This window comes from Mustela nivalis, assembly GCF_964662115.1.
Source record: "Mustela nivalis genome assembly, chromosome: 13".
Taxonomy (NCBI): Eukaryota; Metazoa; Chordata; class Mammalia; order Carnivora; family Mustelidae; genus Mustela; species Mustela nivalis.
In genome coordinates, this window is record NC_139032.1 from 11372405 (window position 1) to 11400100 (window position 27696).

At 42.5% G+C, this 27696-nt stretch overlaps 1 protein-coding gene across 4 annotated transcripts in view; it reads left to right on the top strand.

Moving 5' to 3' along the window:
- The window catches only part of CFAP95 (cilia and flagella associated protein 95), a 233222-nt gene that overhangs the window by 142301 nt on the left and 63225 nt on the right, over window positions 1-27696 (top strand). For 3 of the 4 annotated variants that reach the window (XR_014302247.1, XR_014302248.1, XR_014302249.1), the window contains exon 6: window positions 23294-23408. Coding sequence is in view for 1 of the 4 variants with exons in the window: in XM_082696707.1 (XP_082552833.1) it covers window positions 23294-23299 (6 nt within the window). In the remaining 3 variants the exon portion in view is untranslated. Of the gene's footprint in view, window positions 1-23293; window positions 23488-27696 lie in introns of those variants that run through there. The other variant, XM_082696707.1, reaches the window with a different exon arrangement.

The following is a 27696-nucleotide window of genomic DNA, read 5'->3' on the forward strand; positions in this document are numbered from 1 at the left end:
ATTATCTCATTGACCAACTTGTGGTTTGTAATGGAAAAGACTTGTAAATTTTACTATTTATGAATCAGCTACCAACTACCCCCCTCTCTCTACTTCAAACAGAGCTAATGTTTAATTTGGGCCCTAAAGCAAAGGCCTCTGATACTCAACCTTCCCTTATTGGGTCATAGGCTACTGGTCCACATTTAGGCTTTCAGAACTGGAGGGAACCCCACAGATCTCCCATCCAGCTATCCATTTTCCTGACAGGAAATTATAGGTGCAGAGAGGTGAGGTGATTTCCCAAAGTCATAGAGCTAGGACAACTTCAATGTTCATAGGTAACAATTTACATATGATAGACTTCTCTAACTTTTTACAATGATTAGTGCATCAAATCAAGTTAATGAATATTTCTCAGTTGCCTGCTGTGTGTCAGACACCAAGAGATGTGTACCAAGATGTATGAGACATGAATTTTGCTCCTGAAAGAACTTATAGTTAATTAAATTGTGTAAGTGATGATACCAGGTTAGACACTGTTGCCAGGTTTGCAAATTCAAATGGCCAAATAAACTTTTTTCACTTTTAAGAAGCACCAGTTCCTACAGATGATTGATAATTTCTTTGCATAGCCAGTTAATTCCTTGATTAACTGCTGACTCCTAGACAACTAACTTTGGGGTTTGACTGGCTTTCTGAACTGGAAATTAGTAACTTTCATGGGGTTGGGCTATTTATGTTGAAGTGGGTTAAAAATTTGGGGGTTCGTTGTTAACATAGAAAATGACATTGAATTATCCTAGTGAATGATCTAAAGTTGCTTTTGAAAGGAAATGTCAGAATTTCCATGAGTTTATTGATTCCTTGGAAAGCACGTTTGCCTGTCTGGTTCTATTTGGCTGTGTCACCTTGGAAAAATGACTTAACCTCTTTGTGCCTTACATTCTTCATGAGGTTGTTGTGATGATTAATGAATTAATACCCTTGATGCCATCAGAACAGATACTGGTACATAGTAAGCACATATATGTGTCTGCTTACGTTATTACTCCTTGAATTATGTGCATGGAAAACTAACATGGTGTTTATAAATTCTAAGGACCCAAAAGGTGATTTACAAAATATGACCCAACTAAATAAATACCATTTCATGATGGCTCCGGACACACAGATGTAGAGGAAGTTATTCTCTGGGGAGCGTGAGTGAGTCTCTTCAGTAACCACAGGCACCAGGATGAGAGATCTCAGTTCCAGTCTAATGAACCAAATGTCAATCCCCTGCTATTTCCATATTTTCTGCTTAGAAGATCTAAAAGCATTGTGGAAATCATTTTTTAAGCCCACCGAGGGAGGAAAATACCCCTACGGCAAAAGTCAAACAATATGTATTTGAGCACATCATATCTCTTTTCCTGCTGAAATGTCTTCAGAAAACACGGGCTCTTCTATTTCAAACTCCTTGGTAGTTCTTGGACTACCAAGAACTTCCTTATCATCAAGGAAAGGCGTAACTGCGGCAGAAGGACCCTGTGTTCTATCTAGTCACAATGTAGCAGCAGCTGCTTGTTGCTCAGCACTTCTCTGAAGACTTTAGACAATATGAAATACTTTCCGGAGCTGAGGATCATTCCGAGGCTTAGCGGTACCTCATTTTCATCAAGGTAGATATAAATGTGATTATTGCAAATGACTAGAGCTTTTCCCAAGCATTCAGCCTTTAAAACTCAGATAACCTAATCAATTGTTTCCTGTTTTATGGCTTTGACATCTTTTATTCTCTATAGCCTAGAAATCAAGCTGAGCTTGAATTAAGATCCTGTTTTCCAGGCTGTTCCTGAAAGATAAAAAGACTAATTGGTTTGCAGCTACTTCAAAGCCTGTACAACAGATTGAGCTTTAGATGTTTAATCATTTGTGTTACCGTATAACATTTGTCCAATCACTGACAAACCTGCATCTTCCATTAGCTGTTTTCTCTTGGTGCCTGTGTTCTCGCCCAAGCAAGGCATGGTCCCCCATAAGCGTTTTGTCACTATTAATTAGGGATCTCAAACCGTGTCACTAGTTGCTATAAACCTATTAATAAGTAGACAGCATATATTCCATAGCCATTCTGCTGTGAGTTAGCAAGGAATAAATGCATTAAAATGAAGGGTTGCTGTACTTCCTGTGTTAGTGTAAGGAGTTCTGGTGATTTGTTTCACAGAGAAATTGGTGAAAGTAGTTTTCAAAAATTTAAAGCCTCTCGAAATGGTTCTAAGGGTAAATAGCAAATGAAAAACATCTCTTCCAGAAAATTGACAAAGATTAGGTAGGAAGGATGAGAGTTTGTGGTATCTGAACAAAGACCACTCTCTCCTTCTCTTCTTCCAACTCCCAGTAGAAGGGCTTTCTTCCCAGAAGGAGTAAGACTTCCATGTTTCTCATCCCTCAGCTATCTGTTGCATTCTGGGGGAATTGCATTCTGGGGGAATGCAATCAATAAAAAAGGATGCCCTTTCCCTCAGCCCTACTCAGGGAATGGAGACTGTACCTTGGGCCTGACATGCTGGTTGTGCTGGAGGGCCCCAGCTCTTGAGGTCATGGCTCTATGCCAGGAGAGGCAAGCTGAGGCTGTTTCCTCCCCCATCTACCCAAGCCCTCAGCTCCAAGAACACAGGTGTCGTTCAGAGAGAAATTTACTTTTGTCCTGGGCGCCTGCTCCAAAATCCTGTTCAGAGACTGCCTGCGGGGAGAAGCAGGCCATCAACAGAGAGCTCTCCATCTCTTCCCAAGGGAACTGACTTCATTTGCAACAGACCTTGGGAGGAGTGCATGCCAAAGGACACTCTTGAGATTAGTGGGGCTAGGATTGAAATGAATTTGGGAGGCAAATTGGTGGATTTAATGAAGATAGAGCCTGCACTGTAGGTTGACCACTTTGCCAGAGAGAACCAGAATAATGCAGTTGGGAGGAGCCCTCCTAGGGTGAGAACAAATATCCAACACCGACATCAGAAACCACTCTTTCAAAGAAGCCACAATCTGATCGAGTCATTTGTAGACTTATTAATGACCCAGGAAATTGTCGAAAGCAGTAGAGTAACCAGCTGGCAATTAGTGGAGTTTATCACTGAGTGTAGTTGGGGGAAAGAAAGAGAGCCCTGCCTATAGACCTGTCATCCCAGGGTTACTGAGGGCACATCCAAAGATATGCCTTGCTGAGGAGTAACATTAGGAGTAACATTACAGGAGTAACACTGTGGGAGGAGAGAGAAATAGACTTTAAAAAAATAATCCAGCAAGGCAATAAGGAAAAAAAAAACCAATAACAACAGTCCCAAAGTGGGGAGTCTAAGTACCCAGAACTGCTACAATAGACTATGTAAAATATCTAGTTTCCGACAAGAAATTTATGGGACATGCAAACAAACAGGAAAGTATGACTCCTGCATGAAGATAAAAACACACAACATGTACTTCCTATGAGAGTGATCAGATGTTAGGGTTAACAGAAAAATGCTTTAAAACTGCCATTAAAAATATGTTCACAGAGCTTCACAAAGGCATCATTAGAGAAGTAAAGGAAGCTATGACAGTGTTGAATTAGATAAAGAATATTAATAAAAAGATAGAAATTATATATAAAAAAAGAATCAATGGAAATTCTGAAGTTGAGAAAGTCAGTAATTAAAATAAAAAATTCAGAGGTGCTCAACGGTAGATATGAGTTGGTAAAGAAAGAATTAGCAAACTTAAAGACAGATAAATAGAGATCAGGCAAGCCAAAGAACAGAGAAAACCAGTTCATTTTATGAGACAAGTATTTCCCTGATATTAAAACCAAAGCCATCACCAGAAAACTACAGATTAATTTCTCAAGAATATAGATGCAAAAAATTCTCAATATTATATCCCAATAATGCAAGGTTAGTTCAGCACCTGAAAATCAACATAATATATCATATTAGCAGAATTTTTAAAAATCAAATCACACAACCATCTTGATTGATGCAGAAAAAGCATTTGACAAAAGCCAACACCCTTTCCTGATAAGAACATTCAATAAGTGAGAACTAGAAGGGAAATTCTTCACGCTGAAAAAGGCATCTACAAAAACCTCACAGCTATCATCATATTATGGTGAAAGAGTGAATACTTTTTCCTTAAGATCAAGAGCAAGATACGGATGTCTTTTTTTTCACCACTTCTATTCAACTTGGACAGTCCAGCCAGAGAAATTTAAAAAAAAGAAAAAAAAGAAATAAAAGGCATTCATATTGGAAAGGAAGAAGTAAAACAGTCTCTATGTGCAGATAACATGATCTTGTATACAGAAAATCCTAAGGAATCCACTAAAAACTAGTAGAGCTAATGAACAAGTTTGCAGGTTACGAATCAATTGTATCTTTATACATCTTACAATTAATAATCCAAAAACAAAACTACCAAGACAATCGTATTCACAGTAGCATCAAAAATAATAAAATTTTAGGAACAAATGTAATGAAAGGGCAAGATTATACTCTGAAAACTACAAAATATTGTTGAAAGATTTTAAGAAGATCTAACTAAAGATCGAAATAAATAGAAAACCATCCCATGTTTATGGATTGGAAAAATTAAGATGGCGGTACCTCCTAGATTGATTTACAGATTCAACACAATTCTTAGCAGAATCTGAACTGATTTCTTTGTAGAAATTGGCAAGCTGATCTTAAAACTCATATGGAATTAAAGGGACCAAAATAAGCCAAAACAATCCTGAAAATGAAGACCAAAGTAAAAGGATGCACACTTCTGACTTCAAAAGTTTCAACTAAGCAGTGTTCCAACCAGTGTTCTAGGGACAGTTTTTCTCAGGGAGCAAAATACAAAATCCATGTCCTTGTGGAATTTATGTGCTGTTAAGACAGGACAGGTAATAATCAATAATCTTAATAAATAAGTATAGAGTGTATTTGAAGATGGCCAGTCCTATGGAGAAAGTAGACGATGAGAACAGTGGTTTAATGTGTTTTCACATGAGGGGCGCCTGGGTGGCTTTGTGGGTTGAGGGGCTGCCTTCGGCTCAGGTTATGATTCCAGGGTCCTGGGATCGAGTTCTGCATCGGGCTCCTTGCTCCGTGGGAAGCCTGCTTCTCTCTCTCTCTCTCTGCCTGCTGCTCTGCTTACTTGTGCTCTCTCTCTGTCAAATACATAAGTTAAAAAAAAATGTGTTTTCACATGAAAATCCTAGGACCCAGAATGTCTGGCTCAGAGTGAAACAAAGAATATTTGTTGAATGAATGAATGACTGTATGAATGAATGAATGAATGAATGAATTGGTTAATAGATATAGTTCAACTAGTATGCTTGACTTCTAAAGGTTTGCAGTTTGCACTTTTGCACTGGTTGTTTTGTTTTCTTCCTTCCCTTCCCTTCCTTGTTTTTGAAATCACCATGATTGTAGACAAAAAGCTCACATTTGTCCTACCTTTCCTGTTCTAGTTTGATCTCAATGGTGACATGGTATATTGGTTTAGCACAAAAATCTTTGGAACCAGACTGCATGGGTTCGAGTCCCAGCTCTCCTGCTTAATGATTTCTGAAACCCTTGATTATACTTAAATTTATTAATAATGATTTATAAATTGCACTTATTTCATCAACTAAAACTTGAAGATTTGTGTTTTGAAGACCTCCCCACTACATATAATTTTCATGTTGTTTCTTAGCTTCATCCTTATCATTCCCTTAAGTTGTTGTATTTGTCAACATTTACTTTGTTGTTTGCAAGACAACTGTTCTGAGTCCTAAGGGAATGAATCTAGCAAGATGCCCATCATAGGTGGATGTTAATGATCCTTTCCTAATATTAATAGGAAATTTGATATATCTCGATTCTACACAAGAGGGAACTTCTGGATAGCTGGGACTATCTCGTTCGTATCTAACATCTTCAGAGCCTTGCAGTGACTGGCACATATAGATATACAACAAATGTTTGATGAATGAATAAAAAGTCACTATCTTGTAACAACAATCAGCTATATATGCAAAAGGTACACATTTGCCACTGGTTGAACATTCTGTTTAGAATATCTTCAGGCTTTTTGAGGGTGGTCTGCCTAGGTCTGGACTTCCTTTCAAACCAATAGAGTTTGCATGGATGGAGGACCAGGTGACCTGTAGCTTGGCAGAAGCCCAGAATATGCTTCTCTACCTTGGACATCAGCCAGGGTCCAAGTTCAGAGAGTAACTCCTTCCCTCCTTGGATATGCTTTATAACTCTCCTTTGTGAGCTGATTTTGCATTCCTGTATTTTGGTTGCAAGTTCTTCTTTCTTTTCTTGTGAGGGGGGGTTCCTGTTTCAAAAGTAAAACAGCAATAGGGTTTGTTAAGATGTCTCAGTCAAATAATAACTTATTAACTATGATATAATGATATTGGGAAATGGCAAGCTCTCTGGCTGTTTATTTCCTTCATTATGGATGGAAAGAGTAAGCACAGAGATGTCTCCGTTGCTATGGATACCAAGTCTCTGAGATAATAGAATTCTTTTAACATAATCCAGTTCGGTTAGATTGGCTTTTCTCTAGAATACTATGTCTACCAAACACATTCTTTTTTTCAATACAAAAAATTATATTCCTTTCTCCTAACATCAGGAAGTGTGATATTTTAATTTTTTTCCCATTTTACCCTGAAGTTTTTCTTTATTCCTGTATCTCTTTTTTCTTACACTAGAAAAGATGATATGGAGAGAGAAACCCTATCTCTGGCTTTCCTCCTATTTAAGCAAGAAAACTGATTTATGTGGTTCCACATAGTCACATGTAAACATCACAAGATGATTGACCCAAGTCTGATGTTTAGACTTTTTTAACTCAATGTTCAGAAACCAGGTTGATTATAAAAAGGCATATAACTATTTCCTCAAAATTCCATTGGTTTTTGAGTCAGAATTCTTTAAAATAAAATCCCTTTAAGATAGACAGTTTTGAAAACAGTGAAGTACTTGATTGTCACAGAACCAAGTCTTCAAAATAAACTTGAAAACTGGCAACTCATAGTTCAGGAGTGTGATAAAAGTCTATTCCCATGTGTAAAAGTGGCCAGACACCTTGCTAAAAACATACATTTATGAAAGTTTAAAATGCCAGTTAAATTATTCGTCTGTTTTTCAGAAGGAACGGTTTCCATGGATTCATAAAAACAAAGCAAAACAGTAATAGTTTGAACTCTTACTTCGGTCCCTCATTCCTCATTTCAACTTGTATTTTCTTTTAGAGAGAGGTTGTGTTCATTATATAAATTTAAAACTCCACGCAATAAGCATTTTTCCGGACTGTTTGGCTGGAGGCTGCCATGTTGGACATGGAAAGGCCAGCGTCTGAGTCACGGGGATTGGATTCCTGCCCCAGCTCTGCCTGTAGTTGTGTGGCCTGAGATGAGTCATTTACCCTCTCAGGTCTTCATTTCCTCATCTGAAAATTAGAGGTCAGACGACATAATTTCTCAAAGCCCTCTTTACATCCTAAAATATCTACATTGCTTAGAAATGCATCCACATCTCTAACTGATACCCAGCATCAAGGTTAGAAACTGTTCTAAATGGGCTTACCGAATCCAAAACTAAGTAGAAAAGAGAAAGCTTTAAGAGTATGAGCCTGCTAGCAACTTTATTTCCATCCTGCACTGCATTTAAAATAGTTTTAAATTTGCAGTGGAAAATAGGAATTAGACCATGTTCAGGTGGATCATTTCAAGACCTTTATTGCTGGTGATACTTTCTCCAGATGGAAAGTAAGCGTGTACGAGTAATACTGACTACTACTGGCATTTATTACTCCCTTAGTAAATGTGAGACACTTTTCTAAGTGCTTTCTGTGGCTCAACTCCTCCGTCCTCACAGCAACCCTGTAAGGCAGGTATTGTGATGTCCATTCTGCAGATAATTAGGACAAAGATGAAATCTTTGGTCCTATGTAGCCCAACCAGCAAGTGGCAGAACTTGAGTCCATATTGACTTTTGTATGTCACATAAACTCTATAATGCACAGACATTCAGGATTTGTGTATGTGTGTGCGCATGGCTCAAACATTCTTTATATATCTCAAGACATATCATTATCTCCTTTGCAGTGGTCTTTCTATGCATGCCTAATCTCAGTGAAAGGCACTACACCCACCAATTACACCAGACAGAAACTTGGGGATTACATCTGACCTGCTACCTCACTTCCACTCCTCACCCAAGCAACCCATCACCAGGCCCTGTTTAGTTTATCTACTAAATAGCTCTCAAAACGGCTGTAGGAGTCGGGGTCCCAGAGCAACCCTGACACACTGAAGCGTTGAACCTAAGAGAATTTCATGAAGGGATGATTTATGTAAGTATGAGAAAAGTCAAGATAACCTACCGGAGGTGGTGGCGCACCAGTGGACTAGCAGCAGTGGAAGGCTGTTGGCATCTGTCATGAGTTGAACTGTGTCTCCCTCAGAAAGAAAGACATTGGAGTCCTAATCCCTAATCCTTAGCCTCACAGTTAAGACTCTAGTGACTTCTCTTTGTTCTAAAGGTAAAACACAAACACAAATTTAAAGCTGGGCTGTAAGGACATGTGGTATAATCTCTTAACTGGGATTCCTCTCTCTCTCCCTCTCCCACACATTGTGTGTGTGTGTGTGTGTGTGTGTGTGTGTGTGTGTGTGTGTGTATCTAGCCAGTAGGCTTTTCCTTACCTCTAGAGCATTGTTGTCCCACCCACCAGGGAACCTTGGTGTGCAGATGCTTTTCCTTCTGCTGGTATATGGCTCCATCTTTGTTCCTATCATCTTAGCCTGCTTCCCACCCCCCCCACCAAGCAAATGGTGAAGTGGGACACAGGGGCAGAAGAAAATCATTAAAATTCCTTACCTACTGACAAGCCCTTGAAACAGGCAGAGTGGCTCTTCTCTACTGACTTAACTACCCTCGCCTTGAGGTTTTGCTAAGGACAATCTTAGCCTGACCGACCCCCTACCCGACAGGTCTGACCAGGATCCTATAAGTCGACTTTAACAATTCCTTTAGGAAACTTTATCTCTAAACCTCCAAGATAGTGTAGAGAATCATTCCCAAGCATATGGCCCACTGATATACATCTAAAGGGTCTCACGAGAAGATTTTTACTACTGATAATAAATAACCTTTCTCCCAACGATAGCTAGCCCCTCAAGGTCCTGGAGACCTTGCTTCCAAAAATCCTTAGAGACTAACATCATCCATAATCCCCTTTGTCCTCACCCACCGCCTAGTCCACCCCTACTCTGCCTTTAAAAACTCTGACTGTAATCTGGTTTGGGGTCCAAGACTCTACTCCGCTGTGCCAAGTATACTTGGGCCCAAGCTTAAGCTAGTCAAATAAACCCTCGTGTGATCGCATCGGTGCTTGGCTCCTTGGTGTTCTCTCGGACGTGAAAACTCAGGCCTAACATTGGAGCACTCCAGTCAGCAGTTCTAATTCTTAAGTAATCTCAGGCTCCCAAGTGTGAGTGGATGAACTTTCAGATGGTTTCACTATCCAACATCAAGTCAGAGGGTCTTCCTGACCAACCAGCTGAGCCCAAGATATTGTGAAGCTGGACAAGCCATTCTCATTATGCCCTAGAACTTCAGAGTCCTGACCTATAGAATCCCTTGGTGAGGGGGAGGATGGGGAAGCAGGCTCCCTGCTTATGTATATAAATATATATATAAATTCTATATAAATAAATATATATTTATTTTATTTTTTTAAGCCACAAAGCACCAAGTGCTCTTTAGAGAAACTGACTTGGCAAAGGGAACAGTGTTGGAGTTGGGGTGGGACGCGTCCATGCAGCCTCAGGGCAAACCTTCCAGCAGAAATCTCACCCCTCCCTTGGCTTCCCACTATCACCTTGTTTCTACCAGATGTCACCAAAGAGACAAAGGGGAGGAAATGAGCCAGGAGAGTCTTCCATTTGGGGGCTCTCCACAAGAGGACCCTCTTTATTACAGTCAATGTCTACAATAGCTGGTGCAACCGCAAAACAAAAATCTGTACATGTGGCTGTTGAAAAGCTATTTATAGATTTAATGAGCGAGATATCATCCTTGTGGGGGATGGGGGGAGTCACGGTGTAGGAATGAGACCTCCTGCTCTCCGCTAGCCTTTGTTTTCAGAGTTATATTACCGGTACTGAGAAACCAAAAAGAATCTGAGGTGAGAAGGAGCCTTGAAAGAGCGGGTGACAAGGAAGCCTAACGCATCATGAGTAAGAGGAGGAGAGAGATTAAATCTGAGGGTGATGCAGAGGACAGAAAGGACAGGCCACTTTAGGCTAAGAAAAAAGTTGGGGTTTTATTCTGAATGCACAGATGACCACTGGAGGGTTGTAAGCAGCAGAGTGATACTGACTTACACTTGGAGCAGTTCTCTCTGGGCACCATTGGCAGCATGTGAGCAGAGGGACCCCCTTCAGGATGTTGTTGCCGTTGTCACGGTGAAGAGTCATGGTGTAGACGCGGGTTGTGGTAGGGAACATGGAGAGGAGTAGTTGGATAAGAGAGTCCTTTGGGTGTAGGAATGTCAGGACTTCTTGACAGATCGCGTGTGGGGGTAGCAACAGGGGAGAAGTCAAATGCGACTTCCAGTTTCTGACTGGTGGGTGGTGGCACCATTTATTCAGTTGGAGAAGACGAAGGGGGAAGCATACTTGGTGGAAAACTGGTGAGTTCTCTCTTGGTGATCTTAGGTTTAAGAGAGCTGAGGGCATCCAAGTAGAAATGTTATAATGGCTTTTTTTTTTTTTTAAGATTCTATTTATTTATTTGACACAATAAGGCAGAGAGGCAGGCGGCAGGCGGGCATGGAGGCGGCCGCAGGGTTGGTGGGGGGGGGCGTGGTCCAGGAAGCAGGCTACCTGCTGAGCAGAGAGCCATGTGACCTGAGCCAAAGGCAGAAGCTTAACCCACTGAGCCACCCAGGCGCCCCTGTTCTAATGGCTTTAACAGGGCCCCTGAATCCAGTCCTGGCTCCAATACTCTCCCCTCTGCTAATTCCCTTCTCTTCTGCAGCCACTGGTCTATTAATCTTTCTGAAGTCTGGCTAGAATCATGCAAGTTCCATGCTTTAAAATATTCAGCATGTGCTTATTGCCCTCAGAATCAGGTACAGATATCTCAGTCTGATTTTCAACTCTCGAATTATCCTCTGAGAATTTCCTTCCAGCCTTATCTCTTGTTGCAACCGTCCTATATCTCCTGTCTGCTCTAGCCAAACTGGACAGCTTTCTCTTCCTCCAATGGACTTTGCTGCTAACTCCTTGCTTGTATTTTCCCCTTTGCCTGGAATTTCCTCAAACCCAATAGTCATAATCAAGGAGGACTCAAATGAAATTATAATCTGCAAAAACATGACACTAGACATTTATGGATACTGGTATAAACTGACACCGAATTATTGCTTTAGTAATTCCTTGTAAGTGTGTCTGCTGTCTTTCTGGCATTTAAAAGCCAATAATATAAAGTAATAGTTTCAAATGCTTATTAAACAGTGATGCCTTGTACTCTGAGCAAAATACTAAAGGCCAAAATACTTATAAAGGAAAGGGTCCTGTGGCTCCAAATAAATAGAATGAATGGTACACATCTTTGAAATTTTATTAGTCTCTACCGAGGAGCCTGCAGAGCAAAACTCACCATTCCCATGTTCAAAAGATTTCATGAAAGGCTAAAAGCCTACGGGATGATTTATGGAAAAATCCAGTGGAAACTCTTTTCACCAAGTAAAAGAAAAAGCATCAATATGATTAAAGGAAAGCAGGGTGAGAGCTGGATTTTAATAATAATAATAATCCCCTTGAATAGCAACCTAAATGCCAGCACCAACATTCTCACTGTTGTTGGTTTGTTACTACTCCTGACCTCTGTGGCCTTTTGAGAAAGTCTACAAAGCCCTGGCCCCTCTAACAGAGTGAGTTTTGTGCTCTTTGGGTTCATGTCATCATACCCATCAGAAAAAACACCTGAAAATCAGCAAGAAGAATTAGCACTTGGACATTTTGTAATGGACGTGGTGGTTAGGCACCTGCCCAGAATATAGAAAAGGCCACTTCGTGCTCATTAGGATTTAAATATTTGTATTCTGTTGCGAAGAAAACACAAAAAACATGTCACAAGTATAAATAACTCTAGGTTATAGTTTTTAAAATTTGCCACCAATTATAAAATATCTTCAAATCCGGTCATAGGAAGGTCACTTACGTAGAGTTAAAATCAACATTAGACCCCAGATGGAGCCACTCCTTCAGAGGGTGCCGTGTCAGCAAACCAAAATGTGGGTAATTTTTGTGTCCCTATAAATGCTCTGTTTGAGCAGAAATATAGTGTTTTCAATCAGCCAATCCCCAAACACCAAACCAATTTTGGGTCTTCTTCCTTCAAATAAGGTTGACCATGTGGCTGTAGCCAATCAGATGTTTTCTGTTTCTCTCTTCCTTGTTCTTTATTGTTTATTTTTGGAATCTTGTTGCCTTCTGCCCCATTTTGCAGTTCTCTGAAAGGACTGTCCACTTCATAAAGGGTTAAATGAATTTTGTTTGTATCACCTAAATTGTCTTCTTTAGTTATTTTTTTTCCAAAAGATTTTATTTATTTATCTGACAGAGATCATAAGTAGGCGGAGAGGCAGGGGGTGCGGGGAAGCAGGCTCCCCGCTGAGCAGAGAGCCCAATGGGGGGCTGGATCCCAGGACCCTGAGATCATGACCTGAGCGGAAGGCAGAGGCTTAACCCACTGAGCCACCCAGGCACCCTCTTTAGTTATTTTTTAACACGAGGCTCTACAAATGTATCTCTCAATGAAGTGCTTTTATATCAGTTGCATCATATGTGACTAAAATGATGATTATTTTTGAGTCTGGCTAAAGGGACATACAGAATTACTTGTAGCTCCTGATCCTCAGACTGAATTCCATTAAGATTCATTGCTCACCACAGACAGAGACATGTAGTAAGCACTGGATCCTCTTTTAGCCTGCAGTTTAGAATTCCAACCCCAGGCATTTAAAAATTCCCCTTTGAATAGCTGGCTTATCCACCAGTGCTATTTTTGAGGCCTTAAAATTTCATTCTGCCACTGAACATGTTAATTTAGTTCAGAGCAGATGTGTGTGGCATCTGTGCACATACATTCTCTGCAGAATTCTTGGGAGTGGAGGATCAGACCTCCAACTTTGGAACAGATTCCTTATGATGAACATACTTGAAAACACTATTTCTAGATCTGAGAAACTACACTTCCTCCTTATCTCTAAAACTATCTGTGTTTTATGTGGCAGGCAATTTACTGAGTTGCCTTTTTTCTTTCTCCCAGATTTTTCCTCTAGCACATTCTACTTTTCCAGCTGGGGTCAGGCTTGGGACTCACTTACTTTTGAGCCTGGAAGTTGGCCTGACAGGCTCAGTCCCAGAGCTATGGCCTCCTTACAAAGACAGCTTTGTAAGGGGGTTTCTTGACGATGAAGAAACCCACCAGACCATGAAGTTTCTTTCATCAACTCTTGGGAGCTCTGACAAATGTGCTGAGCATTTCACCAGGTGCTCTGACTTCCTAGTGAGGTTTCTATGGCTCCATAGTCAACATTTTTCCAATACTGACTTTGGAGTACTTAAGAGAGAGCTCTGAGAAATAAGTCTGTTTTTTCATGAAAACAAACAAACAAACCCAACCTATTATTTCAGAAATTATGAGGAATATCAGTTGTATTTATGAGTCTCCCTACGCTGGAAACCCCCCACAGCTAGAAGTTCATCCTAACTAATGGAGATGGTCCCGGGGGAATGTTACTCACCACACCAGAGTCCTCCATCAGCGTGTGACTGCCATCTGTCAGATGATATGGAAAAGTAGGTTTAGGAGACCAGAATATGCCACCTTAAATATACCTCTTTGGCATAAGGATTGCAGACACTGGAGAGGCTCTGAAAACAGAATAGTTACCCTTTTGTAAGGGATGTTTACATTTATAAAGGAAAATCCATTTGTCAGGGTGTCTCCTTCTCTGTGCCAGGAAGAGAAAGAGGACTCTAAATCCTAAGAGACTCTTATTAATGTAGAAGGCACTTAAAATCTGTATAACAAATCTTAAATCTGCATAACAAAACTTAGCTTGTTTACTGTACTTCACCTGATCATTCCCCCTAACTGCCTTCCCCAACATCCCTCTTCCTTTGTTTCAGTCGAAGATGGTATTTAAGTTCAAGGTTTGTTTTTGTTTTTGTTTTATTCTGTTTATTTATTTGACAGAGTGAGAGAGATCACAAGTAGGCAGAGACGCAGGCAGAGAGAGAGAGAGGGGGAAGCAGGCTCCCCACCAAGCAGAGCGGATGCGGGGCTCGATCCCAGGACCCTGAGATCATGACCTGAGCCCAAGGCAGAGGCTTAACCCACTGAACCCCTTTAAGCTCAAGTTTTAGCCACCTCTTTGAGTTGACTCATCCCTGAATTTCTCCTATGTGTATGAGACATATATGTGATAATAAATTTCTTTATGTTAATCTTCTTTCGTAAGATAGGCCATAGTTAGAAACTGGACTGGTTGAAGGAAGAGACTTTTCTCCCCCCTGACAGGGGGATATAGAGGGATATAATAACCCTGAGCCCATTGTCACTTGCACACTGGTTGTGTGTGATTGACGTGTGTGTGTGTGCATGTGTGCAAATTTCACGACAATGGATATTTTCCTACTGCTGCCATGTGGGGATTCAATCAGGTTAAAAAAAAAAAAAAGCTCCAAAAATCACTGGGTTACAGTTCAACAGCTATTTTTTCTAAAGGTAGTTTGGTGTGGAGCCTCTAGGTGGCTCAGTCAGTGAAGCATCTGACTCTTGATTTCATCTTGGGTCATGATCTCAGGGTCATGAGATCCAGCTGTTGGGCTCTGCACTGAGCGTGGAGACTGCTGGGATTCTCTTCATCCCTCTCCCTCTGCCCCTTCCTGCAACTCATGCGCATATGCACACACACACTCTCGTTCTCTCTCAAACAAATAAATAAATACATAAATAAATGAATAAAGGTAGTTCAGTGCTTCACTTAAATGTAATTTGGATTTTTATAACATTTACAACTTATTACAAAAAGCTAAGATTATACATTAGGAATAGCTAAGGGCACCTGGGCGGCTCGGTCCTAAAGCATCTGCCTTCGGCTCAGGTTATGATCCCAGGGTCCTGGAATTGAGTCCTGCATTGGGCTCTGTGCTCAGTTGGGGAGCCTACCTCTCCCTCTCCCACTCCCCTTGCTTGTGTTTCCTTTCTCATGGTGTCTCTCTCTGTCAAATAAATAAATAAATCTTTAAAAAAAAAAAAACCCAAAACAAAAAGGAATAGTTAAGAATGAGTGAATGCACCCATAGGGAAGGCGCGGACTGAGTGCTCTGATTAAATGACCTTACCCTCATGAGATCTCTCTATGGTAGATGCTATTTATGCTGCTATTACAGGGGAAAGCAGAGATTCAGAGAATGTAACTTGCCTAGCTAGTAAGTGATAAAACTAGGTGCTGAACCTACAGGTATTGAAGACCAAAATATGTTAATTTGACAACCATGCTATTTCATCCCTCGCAGCTCTTGTTTTTACTTTCCAGTAGAAGTCTGAGCTAATTGTTCCCATTTCCCTGGCCTTTGAAAAAGCACTTGAACCCCAAGGTCACCTTGCTCTTTGAGTTTTAAGTAACTGTTGGGATACTATAATTAGAAACAAAACCCTCCCAACCCAGACCTCTACACAAAGGTGGAAGAGAAAGACAACTATTTTATTTTATTTTTTTTTAATTTTTATTTTTTATAAACATATAATATATTTTTATCCCCAGGGGTACAGGAAGGCAACTATTTTAATATCAAACAGGCATTAAGCCAGAATGTGATGTGTGTCACTGGCAACCCACTGAAGGATTGCCAAGGCGGGGAAATCTTGTTGTTTTATATATTATGTAATGACTACGTCAGACAGGTTTTGCAATTTGCAGTTAGGAGACAAGTTAAATCCATCTTTTCCCAGGTCCCATGGTATTTTCTAATTTCCTTTGAAATGGGGGAAGGGGCCTTATTTTTTCTTAATGATTACATTCCAGAGAGTTGGCTGTCCAGTCCTTGAGGAGATTCTCCTGAATTGCTAGACTGGCAAGAGCCTTATTTAACCTTTAAAAAGATTTACATATGTTTGAAAGGATAAAGAAAGAAAATCTGAAAGTCAACAGTGGGGAGGAGGGGTCAGCCTCTTCCGTGATTTTCAGCCGGAAGAATTAAGCCTCTTATTTTTAATTTATATTTGCCTCTTACACCGTCTTGGTTCTAATTTTTCAAGATTATATTGAGCTTGTGGGCTCAGCACCTCCTGACTTTGAGGCTCCCCCAGTTTTCTAAAGGGTTGTTTCTACATCACTCCCCCCAGGATTTCACTTCTCTCATCTCTCCCCAAAAAAGGTACTGCTGGGAGACACCAGTCTCTGAGTCTACTTCCTTTCCATCGGAGCAACACTAGAGGAATCATTAGCTTCTCTTCAATTGAATTTGCATTTCTTTTACTCTGGAGCCTAGGCTGGAATACCTCCCAAATGCACCTCCTTTGGAGGAGGCCCCTGCCCCCACTCAGATGATACTTTCTGGAAGAGGCCAGTCTCCAGGAAGAATTAGGAAGAACATAAAAGTGGCCTGTCAGACTTAGATCTATCTTCCAGTTAAATGACCAGAAAAAAACACTTAATTGATTGCTGGAGCTTGATATAAATCATGTCTCGCTAGACTCCCAGGCTTATGTAGGGGAGGAAAAAGTTTTCCTCAACCCTATTAAGGTTCCTGGCTGGGTCTGAAAATTAAACTGACAAAGACAGATTAGCAGAAGAAAAGCAGACAAATGCACTTAACTTAAGTTTTACATGACACAGGGGGCCTCATAAGGAAATGAAGACCTAAAAGAAATGGTTAAAACTGAGTATTTCTAAGCTGGGTTTAAAGGCCATGAAAGACCCGCGGATCCCCTTACCCAAGAATCCAACACTGCCACTGGATGCAATCAGCAAGAGGTTCTTTATTGTTACGCAGGCGCCTGCGGGTGGTCAGCAGCTCCTGCTAGCTGAGCACAACCGGCTGGGGTGGTGCCGGGTTTTATTGACAGGTACAAACAAGTTTTGGGTGGGGCACAACTGATTGGTGGACAGTTTGAACTTTTGAAAAAGGCATACTTGGTGTCAGTGGATTGGCCCTGGAAGACCCCCTCGCGCGAAGAGAAAGGCGGGAAGGGGAAACAAAGAGGGGAAGTTTGACCTTATTACTCAGCAGAAAGACATCCTGCCTACCTGACTATGCAGCCCCCTGTCTACGTGACCTACGTGACCTACGTGACCAGGCCTCGGCTATTAGGAGAAGGTATCTTGTTCAAACAGGAGACAAGTGTCACACCCTAAAAGCCAAGCGGTTACAGAAAGGCAAAAGAGCAGTTAATTAGTTAACAACTGGGGGGAAGGGTCTTTCAGCCAGGGCACAGTCCTGGAGAGATGTGATAGGTTAGGGAGTGTGAGGTAGCTCTAGTAAACTAGGGGAAGGTTAGATAGACCTGTTCATTCAGATTCCTCTCTGTGCCCCTCTGTCTCTGTCTCAGAGATAAGGGTGCTCCTTTCCTCTGGGTGTGGGGAGGGCACCTCTCACACAAGGTCTTCTGACCTGCTTCGGGAAGAGTGGAGGGGGAAGGTCAGAGAGACCTACACATTCCCACTGTTTTCTCAGCCTCTTGCAGCTTACAACATCCAAGATGCCAAGATGCATGTTTTGGGGTAGCCTGTTCCGAAACCCATTGCTTACCGTGAATTGCATTTTCTGATATTGGAGTGGATCTCCTGAAGGTGCCCCCACCTCCAGTTCTCCTTTGGACAATTTTGCCCTCCGAGTGTCTCTTTTACATACAGAGCTGCTTTCAAAAATGCTGATTTCATCTGTGGATGGATGATACGGGGATGAGGACACGCCATCCCAACATATGCCACTTTGGCATGAGAATTATTTCCAGTTAGAGGCATCTGAGTTCTTGAAATCCCACCTGTCTAAAAGCAATGCCTTCCCAAAGAACTCACTTGTCATAGGTCCCCTCCCTGGGAGCAAATCTAACCATCTCTTCTAGGAGAGGAGAAATTGACTCTGTACCTGGATGGACATTGACATGAACTATCTCCCATCTATTCCTCAAAGACCCATTTATCTTTCCAAAAAGTCATCATGTTTCCATAAATGCCCCCCCCCCCAACAACTTCTAAGGAGTCACTTGTTCTCCCAGAAGTGTCTCTCTGTCGCCCTTCCCCTCCCCCTCTATTAAGATGGTACATTAAGTCTCCAAAGCTCGCCACTCCTTTGGGTATTCTCCTGTGATGTCTCTGTGCACATAAAAATAAAATAGGTTGATATGCTTTCTCTCCTGTTCAGCTGTCATTTGTCAACTTCATTTACAAGTCCCCCAGCCATTAAAACTAAGTGAAGAAAAGTTTTCCTCCTCCATAATTTTAGTCTAGGATTTGCTTTTTAAAATAACGTGGAAGGGAAGAGTGGGTGGGAGAGAATTACTCATGGGTTGATGTTTGTCGGGACTGACGATGTCTGCTTTTGTATATTTTCCACTGCAAAGTTTTGGTTTTTTTTTCTTAAATAGTTGATTCTTTTGATGGTAAGAATTTGCTGATTTGGTTTTCTGTCTTTGGGTGTGATTTTGAATATTAGGATAATAACAAGGAAGAACTCATGGCTGAAAATTTGTCCACTAGATTTTTGCAAGTGATATGTGGTTTCTTTATGGGTAGAGGAAGTGATCACTCACTTTTAAAACAATAACTGTTGTATCCTGAAGGGCTACCATATACTAGACACTCTGTGTGGTACTTCATAAACACTTTTTTTTTTTTTAAGATTTTATTTATTTATTTGACAGACAGAGATCACAAGCAGGCAGAAAGGCAGGCAGAGAGAGAGAGAGGAGGAAGCAGGCTCCCTGCAGAGCAGAGAGCCCGATGTGGGGCTCGATCCCAGGACCCTGGGATCATGACCCGAGCAGAAGGCAGAGGCCCATCCCACTGAGCCACCCAGGCGCCCCCATAAACACTTTTGAATCTTTACAAAAACCCTGCCAAGTTGGTGTTACTTTTTCCATCTCAAAAGGGTGGAAACTGAGACTCTGATAATTAAGTTGGCCAAGGTCACCCAGCCGGTAAATGACACACAGCTGGGATACAAAGCCCCCTAAACCCTGTACTCCTTTATTCATATGTTCCACAAATGGTTATCGCATGCCTATCATGTACCATGCATTATCCAGAGCTGTGAACTTGGAAAATGTCATCTCTGCCCAAATCAGCAGAATGTACAATCTCCTTCCTCTAGCCTGAACCACTTCCAAGGAAAACAGGACCTGCCACTAATCTTCTCCCAAATACATGAAAAGCCAAGGTACAGCAAAGTTATTGTCAGGAAAAGTTGTCCAAGTCTTGGACATATGCAAGAGATTACTGAATGTCCTTTCAGTAGAGTGCTGGGCACGGTCTTGTAGACCCTTTGGAGATTAGCTAATTACATAGAATGGCATGTTTGGTAGCCTTTGTATTGATGGATATTTTATCCCTTTGTACGGATAGAAATTATGTTGTGGAAAACTGATAACAATGCAAATGATTCTGGCCCATAGTGAGAAAGTAGAAACAGGTGATTTCTGCCCTGCGGAGAAAATCATTCCAAACATTACACTTCATATATTATCCAGATCTGCTCCTACTAGCCCATTTGTGTCAGTATTCCTGATTGCCAATGCCAGACTGGTTTGGAGAAGTCAGGGGCCAGACCATGGTAAGTCCTGCAGATTGTGAGGAGGAGTTGGGACTTTACTCAAGGTGTGATGTGAAACCCTGGAAAGTCTTTAGCAGAGAAACGACATAATGTGAATTATTCTTTGTAAGGACTACTCAGGCTTCGAGGTGTTCTGAAGTCAGACATGGGGCTTTGGGAAAGCTATTCCAACTTACTTTGGGACAGGTCCTTCATCTGTAAAGTGAGTAAAATGCTAACCGCTGTGGAAGATCCTTGTGAAGATTACACAAGGCTGGAGACACGCACAGGAGACTCCTCCCTCCTGACTGAAATCACTGGTCACTTAGATGAATGTGTCTACAGGAAGCCCGGCTGGGCTGACTTAGCCTCTGGAAGCGTCCACATGCCATGTTCTGAATGATCATCTTGAGGGGCAGGCGTTCGCAGAGGTGGAGTTAGGCTAGGTAAGACAGAGGTGGAGGTGAGAGGAAGAATTTAAACACGGGTTTTGTGAGCCCTGGCAAGTCTGCAAATCTAGATTGAACAAGGAACAGCTGAACAGGGCTTTTGTTTTGTTTTGTCTCGGGAGACAAATGTGAAATTGTCCTTATTCTTATTTTTGTGAATGCCAGAAAAGAGAGAGAAAACGTTCTACACTGCAGATAAGTTTGGGTTGAAGAAACTCTCTCGTGCATAGATTTCTTAATCTTCCCTTTCAAAGATCCCTGAGTAAGGACTTTCTATTCCTCTTGGCTTGGGGCAGTTCTTTAGGCTTAAATATAGGAAAGAACAACTAAAAAATCTCTGAGGAAAGAGAAGAAAAGAAGGACCCTTCGGTTCCTACAATGCCTGAAGCTTCTCCTTGCCCTTTCCTGGGGCTGGTAGTTGTATCTTACACCTGCTAGGGCACCTGTTAGAGCCCCTGGTGCAGCCAGCTGGTGAGGCTGATATTTCCCCCACCCCCACACCAGCTCCCCCACTGCCGCCCTACACATGTTGAAACTGGGACCCAGAGAGCCTAAGGGATTGTGCACAGCTAGTAAGTAGGACAGCTCAAGTGAGTTCCACTGGACTCCAGATCCCACACTTGTAAGCCTCATGGAGGGAACGTATCGGTGTTTTCACATGGTTTGACCTATACCATTTCAATTTTGAATATTTTCGCATAAATGTCAAATCTGCTGTTATATTCCCTTGGCTCATAAATCTTTTCCTGTGTGTGTAGTAAAGAACACGTAATTTTAGACTTGGGATCTATCCTCTTCAGTTTCTCTAGAGAATAAATATTCCTGACACATGTTTCTACAATTACATTCCTTTAATTTTTTCTTTTTAGAAATACAACAGAGTCTTGAAATTGTGCAGGAGAATGGATAGGATGGTTAAACACCTTGGATTCATTTTTGTTGCTTAAGAGAGCTGGCCAAGGATAGACAGGAGAGCTGCTGCCCATGCCCAGGGAGTGTTCTATGTTCTCTCTGGGACAGGGCCAGAAACCAACAGTTAGCAAGGCACATGGTGGCTTTATGCCCTGTCTTAGCTCAGGTGAGATCTAGTATCATATTGGGTCTGAGAGCCATTTCTCTGCCACGTGATCATTCTGTGATCTCAAGAGAGTCTGTCTTCTCCCCCATGAATTGACGGAGTGGGACAAACAACATTAAGAGTGAATGAGGAGTGTGTTTGTGTGTGTGTGTGTGTGTGTGTGTGTGTGTGAGAGAGAGAGACAGAGACAGAGACAGAGGGAGAGAGAGAGAAAGAGAGAGAGATTCCGTGTGTTTGGGGGGCAGGGAGAACACGTATATTTTAATTTTCAAAGGCACCATGCACTACTTCATTGTCGCATGGATTCTGGTCCGTTGGCAGCCCTTTCTGGCATTCAGTCCGCTCATCAGTTTCTGCTTTCACCTACTCTGCCTGTAGCTGGTTTTGTGACTAAGCAATCGTTTCCTTGGTCTACTTCTAAGAGACAGCTATTTTGGAGACCAGCAAGGGGATCTCTGACCCTCCCTCTTACATTTTAAAAGAGGCATTCAAAAGCAGCCTTCTTTTCTGGTTACTTCTTGCATAATTGCTGACAGAAACGAGGCACTGACAGTGGCAGGTGAGAGAGTGGGCTGCCGAGGCCATGTCCCCCCAAAAGCCATGTTGTCACATCGCATACTCGCTCCACAGCACTGGGGCTTATGTATCAGGATTCACTGCTTGTATGTGAACAGACCCCACTCAAACCAACATAAGTAAAAGGAGATTTTATTAAAAGGGCAGAAGAGTACGCCAGGTCAGGAATGCAGCTAAGGAGGAGCAGATGGGAACCACGGTTGGAAACAGTCAGGAGCATCATCTGATGGAAAAAAGTTCGTTTTCCAACAGATTTTGAGTTTTAACTGTTGCAATTGTGACTTTCCAGAAACATTTCTCTCTCTCTGTTGTCCTCTGCCATCCACTCCCCCTTTTGCTCTTTCTCCAGTTCTAAAATTCTTAGAAAAATGGGGCACCTGGGTGGCTCAGTCGGTTAAGTCGGTGGCACTGTCGATCTCAGGTCAGGTCTCAATCTGTTGCGAGTTTAAGAGACCCATCGGATCCTTGGGGTCCATGCTGGGTGTGGAGCCCACTGAACAAAATAACATTCTTAGAAAAGAGACTCTGACCTACCAATCTGGGTGAACTGCTCACTCTCAGACCAACCAACTGTTGCCACGGTGTCAGGAGACTGTGTAGAGCTCCATGGCCTTGACCATGTAGTGGGTGTCCACTGTACATGCATTGGTTCAGGAAGGTATATTCTACTGTAAACCACTCCTCGGGATTTTCCAGGAAATATGGAAGCAATTGGCTATACAGTGGTTGGTCTGATCAGACAGGCTGACCCTCACAACTAGGGTCACACCTCTCACAAGTGCAACGTATTGTTTGCTTCCAATAACCTTCCATGTCATCTCACGAGAAAATTATCCACTGTAGCTTTAAGGAGGCAGAATAAAGCAGCCATCACTTGCAATGCTGAACTTAAGAAAGAGAAACAGTTCTGGGAAGAGGAGTATGTGCTTTTTCAGAGTCCAGTTCAAAGCCCCCAAAGCCTTCAGTGTTAAGGTGTGAACATTGTTTCTATATGACGGAGGCCAAAGAGGTGCTCCATGGGCAACTTGGAGGACAGCGACTCTCTTCCAAAGACCAAAGTCTGGTCCTAACTCTTGCCTCTCTCGTGATCTTTTGTTCAAGAATTTCCTTTCCTTTTCCCCTGTTGCCATATTTTGTGTAGAGTACAGGTGACCGGCTCTGTTTTTAGTTATTTCTTCTCAAATGCCAACCACAGGCCTCCCCTGAGACCGCAAAGCTCAGCAGCGACAAGGGTGGCGTATTCAAGCAAGACTTTATTAAATGTTGAGAGAATTGAGATAATACTGCTTTCAAAATCCAGCCCCTCAGGAGCCTTGGAAGAGTGTGCTTTCAATTCATTTCTGTCTTGTTTCTCTGTATTTGGTTTCGCAGGACTGAGGAGGGTGCCGACCAAATGCAAGAAAAACCCAAGAGTTCACTCCACATACCAGTGTTACGAGGCCGTGGGTGAGGAAGCTTGCCACCAGAGAGGCCAGAGAACAGCCCGGTAAATAGCCACGCCTCACCCACGTGGGTACCGTCGTCATGAGCTTTTATAAATCTCTCTGCAAAACTCTGCAAATTCACTCTTGTGTCACTTTTGTCTATTGCTGCTGTAACAAATTGCCATCAAACTTAGTGGCTTAAAAGCACCAACTTACTATCTTACCGTCGGGCGGTCACAAGTCCAACACAGGTGTCACTGGGCTAACATGGTGTTGACAAGGCTGGGTTCCTCTCTGGAGTCTCCAGGGGAAAATATGTGTTTTTGTTTTATTTTGTTTTCTACCTTTACCACCTTCTAGAGGCCACCTTCTTGGCTCGTGACTCTTTCTTCCATCTTCAAAGCCAACAATGAACGGGTTCCACTTTTGTGACCCCTGTGGGGTCATGTTTCCCTCTGAGCACAGATGGGAAAGCTTCTCAGATTTTAAGAACCCAACCGTTCTAGTTCACCTCGATAATGCAGGGCCTCATCTCAAGGGCCTCACTTTAATCCCATCTGCAAAATCCCTTTCACCATGTAAAATACATATTCCCAGGTTCCAGGGACTAAGACAGAGACATCTTCGGAGTGGTTGTGCAAGCTATTTTGATGAGAAGCACAAAATTCTGGGCATCTGGGTGGTGCAGTTGGGTCAGCAACTGGCTCTTGGTTTTGGCTCGGGTGGTGATCAGCGGGGAGTCTGCTTGGGATTTTTCTCTCCCTCTCCTTCTGCCCCTCTCCACCCCTCCATCCACAGCTTGAGCAGGCTCTCTCTCTCTCTCAATGAATAAACAAAATCTTTAAAAAAATGACTGAAACCTCTTCTGCCTTCCAGGGAGGTGAGCTTCTTCTCCATAGTAGATTTAGAAAAACAATGGTATTTTCATTTAGTAAGAAGACACTCTGGTGGTCTGAGTTGGCCTTTTCAGCCATGATAATGCAGGCTGTTCCAGGCTAGAGTAGGATGGAAGAGGTTCAGAAGAAGAAAAGTGCTCCAGACAATAAAGTTACAGGGACTTCGGGAAACTGCACATATGCACAAGCACCCACTAATTAGCAAGGACACCTGCAACCCATTTACACACCCAGATTAACGAGCCTCTACTTTAGACTCTACAGGGTGACTAAAATTCTGCAATTTCCTCCTTTTTGTGATTTTTTTAAAAAATGGGGACCTGGATTTCACTCTTCTCATGCCGGGCTGCATGTGGAACCTGCCAAGGGTCGGGGGAGCTTCCTTTGCCTTAGCTGGAGTGTGTAGGGAGTCCTCCTTATTTCCAGTCCCAGGGCCCGGGTGAGCCCCCACCCATGTGGCCTTGCAGGCTTCAGTGTGGCCGCAAACCAAACACGAGCACACAGACTAGTGGGGGTGCTTTCCGGTACCAGCTACTTCTTTGCAACTCATTCTCCTTGTTTTGTAAAACGGGAAGTGTTTTTCTCTGCTTTGTTCCTGGGCTGTCTGTCTTTATTCATGCAGCTGTCCCTGCCTGGAGTATCTTCCTTTCTTCCCACCATCTACCTGAATCATGCATGTTTTCAGGGCCCATCCCAGGCCTGGGTTCCTCCCCATGCAGCCTTCTGTGATTACACTCCCTCCTTTGAACCATGATTCCTCTTAAAACTACCACGTCTCATTTAGTCATTAAATATTTTCATGATTTCTCCCTTTCTTCCTTTCTATGAGACATATTTAGGATGTCCCTGAGTGCCTGAGCCATGTCTCACACATCCTTCACAGTGCCTTGGTAGTGTGTGGTAGGTACTCAAAAAATGTTGGATGTAGCAGAAAACTCTTCCCCCGCCCCCTACCAGAACCTTTCCCTTTGTCTAGCAATATTACTTCCCCTTTCATTTGGTAACTAGCCCATCCATCTGTTCATGCGTCCATCCATCCATCCATCCATCCAACCATGCATCCAATTTATTGGGTGCCTAGAACCAAGCACAGCTCTAGGTTCCTGGAATCCACCAAAGAACAAAACACGTAAAAACTCCCTGCCCTAGTGGAGAGGGGGAATGATGATAAGCCTAAGTAAGTAAATTACATGTTAGAAAGGAACGTGTGCATGGAAGAAAGAAGACTGTGAAGCAGGAGAAGGAAGATGGTGAGTGTCAGGGGAGGAAGGGAGGTTGTGAATTTCACCAGGAGCTCAGGGTGGGCCTTGCTGATATTCCAACAAAGACTAAGATGTGAATGAGGCAAGGAAGGGAATTCTGTGAACACCTCAGGGGAGGGTGCTCCAGACAGAGCGAAGGACAGGTACGAAGGCTAGAGTGAGCATGGGTTTGGCATTTAAGGTGGAGCGCAGTGAGCAGGTGGGAGAGGACTAGGAGACGAGGTCAGTGATTAAACAGGGGACCAACACGGGGGCTTCGAAGGCTGTCATGAGGACTGTCACTAAGTCCTATCCAGTGTCATGGTTTCGGAGGAATGTCTCAGTACTAAGGTGGTTCTGTCTCACTCCTATTCCCATTAGCCACCAATCACGGGGGACAGATGTAGGTAGGACCAGATCTAGCTCAAGTGGAGTTCTTCCAGAGAATTTTAAAATTGAAACAGTGGGGTTAGGCCGAGTGAGGGGGGAGTCAGGATCTGTTCCAGGTACTGTAGACACGCTCTCTCACTCTATTCCAATCTACTTGTCATCATTACACATTTTTTGTGTGACAAAAAACACACAACATACAATTTACCTCTGCATTCAGTGTGGAGCCTGACACCAGGCTTGATCCCACCACCAGGAGATCACGACCCAAGCGGAAATCAAGACGCTCAACCAACTGAGCCACCCACGTGCCCCATAACATTTACCTTCTTAATCAGTTTTTTGTAAAAGATTTTATTTATTTATTTGACAGACAAAGATCACAAGTAGGCAGAGAGGCAGGCAGAGAGAGAGAGAGAGGAGGAGGAAGCAGGCTCCCTGCTAAGCAGAGAGCCTGATGTGGAGCTCGATTCCAGGACCCTGAGATCATGACCTGAGCTAAAGGCAGAGGCTTAACCCACCGAGCCACCAGGTGCCCCTTAACCAGTTTTTAATTTAATTTAATTTAATTTTTTCAGTGTTCCAACATTCATTGTTTATGTACCACACCCAGTGTTCCATGTAATATGTGCCCTCAATATAACCACTTTTTTAAGTGTTAACTCTATGCACATTGTTCTGCAACAGATCTCTGGAAAGTTTTCAACTTGCAAGACTAAAACTATACTCATTAAAAAACAATTCCCCATTTTTTCCCTTTCCCTAGCCTCTGACTTACACCAATGCTACCTTTTGACTCTCTGATTTTGGCTCTTCTGAGTATTTGTGTAAGTGGAATAATGCTGTCTTTGTCATTCTGTGTCTGGCTTATTTCACTTAGCCTTACATCCTCACAGTTTATGCATAATATAGCACATGACAGGACTTACTTCTTTGAAAGGCTGAGTAATATCTCACTATGTCTATACCACATTCTTTTTTTTTATCCAATCACCCATCATTGGACATTTGGGTTGCTTCCACCGTTTAGCTACTGTAAATAATGTTGCAATGATCATGGGTTACAAGTATCCCTTTGAGATCCTGTTTGCAGTTCCTTGGGTTAAAGAGGTAAAATCCCAGCAGTGGAATTACTGAATCATACGGTAGTTTTATTTTTAGTTTTTTGAGGAATCTCCACATTGTTTTCCAGAATGGCCACACCACGTTATATTCTCCCCAACAGTCCACAAGGGTTCCGATTTCTCCACATTCTCACCTGACTCTTTCATAGCTGGGTTTTTCATGTGACTATATGACACCAAGCAGAAGCCCGTGAGAGATTTGGCAAGTGGAAGTTCATATTGTGAAGCCATTCATGGGTGGGCTTGATATACAGATGTTTGCTTTTCTTGACAGTTGTAGCTAAGATCCCAGTGGCTGCTTCTTAGCTTTGTGGGTGGTATCAAGAAGAAGAACACGGAGGGCTCCTGGGTGGCTCAGTTGGTTAAGCATCTGATTCTTGATTTTTGGCTTGGGTCATGATCTTAGGGTCATGGGATCGAGCCCTGCATGTAGCTCGAAGCTCAGTGCAGAGTCTGCTTGCCCCTCTCCCTCTGTTCCTCCCCCAGCTCTCTCTCTCTCAAATCAATAAATAATCTTTAAAAAACAAAAAAAGGCAGAACATGGGACATCAGTTTCACTTGCACAGAAAGCAGGGAGGCAGTGGGCAGCCTTCTGATTGTGGCAGGAATCTCTGCAGTACTGTTCTGGAAGTTGTTCCTGGAAGCTTAGCCTGGTGCCTACGTCTCCAGCTTTTCCAGTGACTATGAAAGCACCTAATT